The 8,725-nt window shown below is 29.8% G+C and overlaps 2 protein-coding genes across 5 annotated transcripts; one reads left to right on the top strand and one right to left on the bottom strand.

Moving 5' to 3' along the window:
• Positions 458-2,780, bottom strand: LOC107644158 (thiosulfate sulfurtransferase 18). 2 transcript variants are annotated; one of them, XM_016348292.2, is made up of 7 exons: positions 2,698-2,780; positions 2,352-2,396; positions 2,147-2,227; positions 1,966-2,045; positions 1,587-1,657; positions 1,415-1,468; positions 458-850 (listed from the first exon to the last, which is right to left on the bottom strand). In XM_016348292.2, exons 2-7 carry the CDS (start codon positions 2,372-2,374, stop codon positions 755-757), a joined length of 405 nt encoding a protein of 134 aa, XP_016203778.1. In that variant the 5' UTR covers positions 2,375-2,396; positions 2,698-2,780; the 3' UTR covers positions 458-754. The 2 variants fall into 2 exon arrangements, with proteins under 2 accessions (XP_016203778.1, XP_020970273.1); XM_021114614.1 differs by lacking the exon at positions 2,698-2,780 and adding an exon at positions 2,646-2,663.
• LOC107646992 lies at positions 5,377-8,437 on the top strand. Of its 3 annotated transcripts, none has more exons than XM_021114552.1 (9): positions 5,377-5,569; positions 5,655-5,799; positions 6,010-6,100; positions 6,293-6,462; positions 6,610-6,849; positions 6,930-7,061; positions 7,375-7,442; positions 7,555-7,616; positions 8,114-8,437. In XM_021114552.1, the coding sequence occupies exons 1-9, from the start codon at positions 5,454-5,456 to the stop codon at positions 8,248-8,250; spliced, it is 1,161 nt and encodes a 386-aa protein (XP_020970211.1). In that variant the 5' UTR covers positions 5,377-5,453; the 3' UTR covers positions 8,251-8,437. The 3 variants fall into 3 exon arrangements, with proteins under 3 accessions (XP_020970211.1, XP_016206854.1, XP_020970221.1); XM_016351368.2 differs by having other exon boundaries at positions 5,378-5,569; positions 6,293-6,490; positions 6,620-6,849; XM_021114562.1 differs by having other exon boundaries at positions 5,381-5,569; positions 5,687-5,799; positions 6,293-6,490; positions 6,620-6,849.

Raw genomic sequence — 8,725 nt, 5'->3', positions numbered from 1 at the left:
TATATAGCCTCTCTGTGTATGGAGCGAATCTCACCTTAGTTCATAAATAAAAATGATAACTTATTCTTATAGTCATACCAAACTCATTTAAAATATGTTCACCATTAATTAAAAAAAAATTATCTGTATTTGCTGATCAATCTTGTTTAGCTAAACTTATTATTTTGGAGCATAATCCTCTTCTCACCTCAATCACCCAAATAGAAGAACCTAGTAATAGTATTAACCTCATTCTTCACTTTTAGCCTAGTTGATCTAAAATTTGGAGAAAATGCTATTTGTATATTAAAATCAGTTTTATGTATAAATACATATGTGGTTTAATTTATTTTCAATGTGTATTTGTATTTTAACATGTATTTTATACTAGTGGCTGAATTTGGTGGCTGATTTTGGTGTACACTTAGCATAATCCAAAATTTGGTCTACCAACAATAAACATATCAAAGTCTATTACTTAAGATAATCAACCAATAATACAATAGATTTTCTATGCAAATGGACATGAGAAATAAGAAATTAACAAGGATTTTGTCTGTTATTAATGGTTGTTCCCATTAATATAGTCCTTGAAGATTACAATTGCATTACAAGTTTACAACATATAGTTGCATTTCTTATAATTAAGGATAATAGATATACATACATACTATAGCTAGTGAGAACAATGAAAGTAGTTAACATGGATATTCATACAGAAAATATCAAAACCATTATTCAGATGAAATTAATGGATCCATGATCCTTTTATTGATTAGAGATCATTTTTCACTTTTGGTGCTTTCACTGGAAATTCATTCTTTATCCAGTCCAAATAACCTCCTCCCATGTTATTCACATCCTTATAACCCTGCCAAATTAAATTTCACAACAAAATCCAATCAATATAAACAAGTTAATTTCCTCATCCACATTGGTTGGTTCATACAATATGACAAAGCTAAGAGAATAAAAGAAAAATAAAGAAAAGCCAAAAACTAGCTTTTAAACATTGTTCATATTATTGATAGAGGACATCAACAAGGTTCTTAATTCATCATTTTTCTAAAAAACTACCCTTTTTAGAGTCGGATTGAGTCAAATTAATCGAGTTTCTAGTAATAAAATTAAGATATCTAAAAAATATTAAACGAACAAATCATAAAAGTTTAAACAAATTCGATATATAAAATTCGTTTGGATTTTCATAATCTCAATTCAAAGAACTACTTTTCATCTAATTAAGCCTTCTTAATAATATTATTATATGAGATAAAATCACCTTAATTAGGCCTTTGTCTCTATTGTCCATTCAGATAAATAATTATGCATATATTAAAAAATACAAAATGAATTTTTATTTTTTTATATTTTTTTTTAGAATTTTGATTGAAGAATGTGTTGAAGTAATTGTTGATATGAACTTTCAAGTTACCTCAGCAAGAAGATCAGCAGTTGCATAAAGAGACCTCACCCCACTCTGGCAACCCTAAAAAAAAGAAGAAACAAACACACATAGAATATCATAGCAATATGTATTAAGAAACCAAAAAAAGAAAAAAAAAGAAAAACTATTGACAATGAAAATAGATTTCAAATAAATTTACCACAATGATGTGATCTTCTTTCTTACAAGCAGATGAAACCTCCTTCAAAAACTCCAGGTTCTTTACCCTTCCTGTTCCTCAAAATCACATTAGTTAAAACATTCTAACCATAACAAGCACGAAAAATAGTTATTTTTACTAACGTATTATGATCTTTGACTGTTTTTCGAATTTTGTTATCAAGAATTTGACTAATTCGGCTTGAAGAACTATGACAATCTCTCTTAACACAAAACGGAAGATTAATTACTGTAGATTTTAATGTTACTAGTTATTTTTATTAACGTGACAGTATATGATTAGATTTATCACATCATTGAAAAATTCTTTTAGATTGATAGTGTTTAAGTATAATTTAAAATAAAAAAATTCAGCATACCCTGTGGTGTATTAAACATGTATGGAATGTTGATAATCTTATCTGCATCCACATGTCCTTTCTGGAACTCTTCCACAGTCCTAACAATTTGCAATATCAAAGAAATACCAGCATGAAATCTTAAAATAAATCCAAAAAATTCAAAGAGACCCAGAGATATAAAGAAAAATATAAATCTTACCTAACATCTAGATAAACATGGCCATTCTGGATAAGACCCTTAGTTGAAATTACATCAACTGTGGCAACCTCAACTTTTGGGCTAAAATCAAGAACCATAGCCAAGAATAATCAGCAACTCAAGTACTCAACCAAATGAAATTATTTCAGAAAAAACTATTGGAATAATGATGAATTTGTAAGCTAATTAAGCAAATATTTGTTACCTTTCGGTTCCAATTGAACCCATAGTAGAGATAAGCAATATCTATCTACAACATAGAAAGAAAAACTGGTGAATGAGGATATATATAATATAAGAATTTAATTTTGATGTACTATCAGTGTAACTTTACACGTATATCGAATTACACGATGTTACATCAATAAAAATAAATATCTTTTAACCGTATAATTCAAAAGAACGGATATGATTGCACAACTGTATAAACACTATAATATGTTACACATCTCATCATCCAATGATAGAAAAAAGTGAATTGATTCAGTATATAAATTACTTGGAACATAATTGATAAATGGAAAGAGAGATTATGCTTATGCTTTATGCACCTAGACGGGTTAATTGCAAAAGAGTGTGCTTGAGTGTGAGATTGGAATTGAGAAAGGATCCATTATTTGTGGAAAGGTTAGTTAAGTGGGGTGTGATTACACAAATATGATAAGAAAAAAAAAAAAAAAGCCAATGATTTTGTAGTGGAAATGAAATAAAATAAAATAAAATGTAGAGATGAATAGATTGGTAGATAAAGAAATGAAATAATAAATGGCAATTGAATTGCGTGATGCGTCAGCTTGATTTGTTGCGGAGTGTGTGTAGGATTCCAGTTAAGTTGTTGATTCCTGCATGGAAGGGAATCACACAAAAGAGATATTGCTAGATTCTCTTCTTCTCCCTTTTCTTTAATGTAGTTATTAGTATAAATTGAAAAATAATACATATAGGTAGCGTTTGTTTTGAAGTACTAGGACAGAGATTGAGAGACTGAGACTCATCTGTCCCTAAAATTTCAATATTTTAGTACCTCCAAAAAGTAAGGACACAGTGGACTGAAATTTTTAGAGACAGATACTGAAACTTTAATAACATTTTATACCTAAAATACCTTCATTTCAATTAATTAATTCCAATTTTACATTTTGTACAAATTAAATTAGAGTTTCATTCTTGTTTTAATTTATGTCTCCCACTTTGCACCAAACAGAATACTGAGATTTATTTTTGTCTCTGTCTCTTAGTCCCTGTCTCTCAGTTTCAGTCTTTCAGTCACCGTCTCTCCACCAAACGCTACCATAGGGACACAAAATAAATCATCGAATAAGTTATAAGATATCGTTTGGAAGAGAGATCGAAACTAAGAGATTGAGATTAAGAGACAGAAAATGAAATAAATCTTAGTATTATATTTAGTGTAAAGTGGGAGACAAAAACAGAAATAAGAATGAAGTTATAATTTAATTTGCACAAATGATAAAGTTGAAATTAATTAATTGAAATTGAAGCATTTTAGGTATAAAATGTTAGTACCAATCTCTCTGTTAACAAACATGATACTTATTCTCAATCTCTCAGCTTTGTCACAATATGTCAAAACAAACGTTACTTAATGTATTTACGTATAAATATATATTGTTTAATTCATTTTTAATGTATATTTTATAGAATAATATTACATATCTAAATTTTTTTTAACCAAGTTCAATTAAGTTGGTCTAATATAAAAAAAAATCAGTTATAACTAATATTATTCAAAATCTTATTATTTAACTTGGTTAGATTTAATTCGTTAAAAAACTTGAATGCGGAATATTACTCTAATATATATTTTATGTGAATTATTGATTTAGTAGTTATTTTTTAGTATACAGGTAGAATAATTAAACTTTAAACTCTTTGACATTAACTAAAATGAATTTCTACTATTAGTAAAGTTATGAAAATGTTTTATGTATTTTAAAAATTAATCATTGATAAGCAAGTAATAATTAATCATAAAAATAATGTATCTTAATAGAATAATTAAATTTGTAATAGACTAATCAAATTTATTTAAATAAAAATGTTTCATCAAATACTAAATATATAATTTTATACGTGAAGATTATAGTGGTTGATTTTGATTCTACAAGTAAAATGATTGGTAAAATTAATATACCAAGATGGCATTCCAATATTCATAAGCAGAGAGAAAGTGAATAATTAAAAAAAAAAGTTTTTAAAATTCAATGCTTATTTTTTATTTTGTTTTTATAAGTCCCAAAGTTACCTTAATCACAATACATAAGTGTAAGTAGTACTATTTAGCTCCAGTTTTGGTAACCAACTTAATTAAGCTTCTTTTGATAAAATAACTTAAATAATAAATGACTCCGTTACAAGTAACTTATAAATAAGTTATTTTGTGTTTGGATTTTTAACTCTAAAAGTGCTTATTTTATAGAAATGTGATGAAAAGTAGAAGTATTATGAGAGAAGTCATTTTTTTTAACTTCTCTATAAGCTCCTAAATAGCTTCTTAGAAAGTTACCATTTAATTTTAAAAATTGCACCCGACATTAATACTACTACTTTTCATAAGCCAAAAATAAAAAAAAGTTATTTCTAAAATTTTCCAAAGAGGCCCTTATTTCCATGTGGAAATAAGAATTGAGACAAAAAGTCTATTTCAATGGCTATGAATACATCAACAAGGATGGGCAAAAAATATAACTTTTGAATTGTGAGAATAATCTTTCATCATCATAGAAAATTAAATATGGATGAAGATGAGGTATGGAACAAATTAAACAATGGGAAAACTATTCATTGTCTACCTCACTAGTACTACCCATTATATTATTCTTATCACTTTATCATGCATAATTTTAAACTTTTTACATAATCTTCATTTACTTTTTTATTGTTATGTTTTTTGTTTTTATGAACATCACATTAAATAATGAGTGCATTGAAAATCACTTTTTCTTTTGGGGATTATATGCCTCTGTTTCTTAAAATTACTTATGGTGTAATTAAAAGTAATAAAGAAGAAATATTAATGTCTCTCTATCCTTGAAAGTTGAAACAAAAATTTCCCCTTATCTTCGATTACTATCTCAACAGAAATTAATAAAAATACTGGTAAATATATATATAAATTTTATTTCTTAATTTTTTTTAATTTACTTCATAAAATATTTTTTTACTAATAATTTTAACTTTTGATTTTATTATACGAACTACTAACTAATATTTACCCGCCACTTTTACATGTCGTTTACTCCATAGACGACAAAACCTAGCAAGCGTTCGCTCTCGTCGAGCTTCCATGGAAGAAGACGCTCCAACGCTGCCATTGCCAGAAGCTTTCCTTCAATTCCTCGAAGCCAATGGCCTCGACCCTTCGATTTACACTGCAATCGATTCCACCCCACGATTCATTCGGTAATCCCAATTTCCCCCTTTTTTCACATTGTTTTCAATTTTGCTACTTTTTATTAAAAACAATTGTAACTTTTGGGTTGGAAAGGTTGAAACCCGGATTTGATGCTTGTGTTGAAGAGGTTGAAAAAGAGGTGAAGTGCAAACTTGAGAAAGTGCAATGGTTGCAAGGGTTTTACTCTCTTCCACCTCATGTTCAAATTGCTGGTTCTAGGGCATATCAAGAAGGGAAAGTAAGTGAAGAACGATTTTATTTAATACTGTTTAAACTCTTTGTCTTTATATTCAAAATTTAAAACCCCATTTTTGCAATTTTTGTTGTTAACTTTTTGTATAGTTTATTACCTTATTTGTAGCTTGAGCCATTTTGGGAGTTTTTTTCTATAATGTTATTTTTTATCTTTAGGGAATGAATTGGTATTTTTTATTATTTGTTTTTCTAGATATATGGAATTGATGCATCTTCGGGAGCTGCTGTTATGGCTTTGAATGTATCACCTGGGGATCATGTCCTTGATCTATGTGCTGCTCCTGGTAAAAAATTTCTTCCTCTTAAACTGTGCTAAGTCTTCACTTTCATTAATTTATATAATGTTAAAATCTTAGAAAAAGTACTATAAAAAGATTGTAAAAGGAAATATTATATGAGGGGGAACTTTTAAATGTGATTTAGTAATTTGCCAGATATGATTATGATGGTACTCCTTCAAAATTGATTTTTTTTAGGGGCTAAACTTTGTATGATACTTGACCTGCTTGGGGACTTGGGCTCTGTGACCGGTGTAGATGTTGCAAGGCATCGTTTGGCTGCATGTAGAACAATGCTGCAGAAATATGCATTGGGTGATCGATGTCGGCTTTTTGTTGCTGATGGAACAACATTTTCAGTTATTCCTGTGGGATCTCGTTCTGATTGCAAATCATGTAATTGAAAATTAAGTTGGAATAGAGATAGTCAATATTGGAATACTACTGTGCTACAAATTTAGTATCATATTCTTGCTCATTATCATACGTTCCTGAAATGTTTTCATTCTGTCTAGTATCAAACAGTTGAATCTGGATTGGAAGAGAAAGATGATGTGTTCAAGGAGTGGACCTCAAGAAGACCATGGAAAGAGAGGAGAAAAGCAAATAGAAGTGGTATTCCACAGTCACTGTCAAAGTCTCAGCCTCCTGAGCTCATATATTATGGTCGCCATTCGGGAGTAATTGGTCTTGCTAAAGGAGAGCTATATAAGACTGTATCTGATGTTGAGATGGGAAGTCATGGATATGACAAGGTAACTGGTAATTCATTCGAGTTAATGTTTCTTAGTTATTTGCTTTATTCTACCATGATAATATGTTGGATTTGGTGTAGGTCCTTGTGGATGCAGAATGTACTCATGACGGTTCAGTTAAACATATTCAGAAGTTTGAAAATTGGGGCTGGGGGACTTTTCAACGTCGAGTACTAGATGCAGAGAGGACTGATAACTTGCATGTTCTGCAGGCAAATGATTCATCCTTATTCCCTTGATCCATAATGCATCTTTTCTCACTAGTTATGACAGATTATATCATGATTGATAACCCTCTATGCTCTATTAAGTTAATCACGGTGGAACTTATCATTGCTGAACTGAGGCTCCTTCACTTGAATATCTGATCCTAAATGATCAAGCACCGAGCTTAAGCTTACAAGCTAACTCTTTTAATATTTCCAGGCTTCATAAAGAATGTAATAGAGATAACATGGGATTTTACACATGGTGACTAACATATATTACTTTTAAAACTAACATACTTTTCGTTCCTTTCTGCAGTTGAATCTTCTCCGTAATGGTTTCAGACTACTAAAAGTTGGAGGCTCACTTGTTTACAGCACTTGCAGGTACCTTTAAATTTTTAAATTCTTTGGTATTTCGAATGAAGTAAAAAATACGTGCACAGAAACACACACTATCATGTGATTTATTCTCACAAATACCTTCTTTGTTTATTAGCTTAACATTGGCTCAGAATGAAGATGTGGTGGAACATTTCTTGAAGGAAAATGTAAATGCTGGTAGGATTCTCATGCCTCTATGTGTGAAGCGTCAACCATATATTACTAATAATCTAAAATGATATTTTTAGCAGCTTTACCATGCTTTTTGTTTTTTTGGTCTAGTGTTATAACTTATAAACATGGTTTATGATACTATGTTATATTGTCGTCCCAATTAAACCAACCCCAAAGGGCAGTGCTTGGAGTCGGTGGTGGTTGTTCACTCATGCTATGTATAATATATGAATTTGGATCGTCTAAATTTTAAATTTTTACTTTAGAGGGTAAAGTGTGATCTCTCACCCTTGAATGGTTTTTCTCTCATATATTCTCTTGGTCCTACTTATGAAATAAATGGTGAGAGATTACACTTTACACTCTAAAATGAAATTCAAAATTTAGAGGATCCAAATCCATAATATATTTATTTCTTTTCATGTCTTTCAAAATAGTTATCATACGACATACATATTGTTGAGGTTTTTTCTTTTCTGATGTTTGACATTATTATGCAGAGTTGGCAGAGATAGATGGTGGTGCCAGAAATTGGCCTTGCAAAAGTGGTGGGATACCAAAAACATGGCGATTTGACCCCTTAACATCTCAAACTAGTGGACTTTTTGTTGCCAAGTTCACAAAAGTAGCCATTTAATCTCTTCGGCTGTCCCCAAAGTATTTTATTTATTTTCAGTTGCCAAAAAATTTTAGATATGTACCAGATGCATTAGAAAAATTCATTCACAAAAGTTTTCGTTTGAGTATTATCAAGATCTAGTCGATTTAGTTAAAGGAATTTAAAAATATTGTTATTCAATCGGATGTTTGTGCTTTTAAAATTATTAATAGAGTGAAAAGCTGAATTAAACACTTTTTTTGTGTGAAAAGAATTAAACATTTTTGTTGTTGATATGATAAAAACATATTTGAATTTGAAAATTCTTATGCTTATGGTGTCTACAGATTAAGTCAAAATAGCTTTCAATTATTATGCTTGGAAAAAGAAAACGTTACACAAAGTATAGAAGAGTCTCTCCATGAAGACAAACCAAACTAGCAATTCAGTACAATCTCGCAGAGTGGCAATGTCATTCCAAACTCGTTGGCCACTTGCAAGTTGCAACAGAAGT

The sequence above is a fragment of the Arachis ipaensis genome, chromosome B01 (genome assembly GCF_000816755.2).
Source record: "Arachis ipaensis cultivar K30076 chromosome B01, Araip1.1, whole genome shotgun sequence".
In the NCBI taxonomy this organism is placed as follows: domain Eukaryota; kingdom Viridiplantae; phylum Streptophyta; class Magnoliopsida; order Fabales; family Fabaceae; genus Arachis; species Arachis ipaensis.
This window is presented reverse-complemented; position numbering and strand designations above follow the sequence as displayed.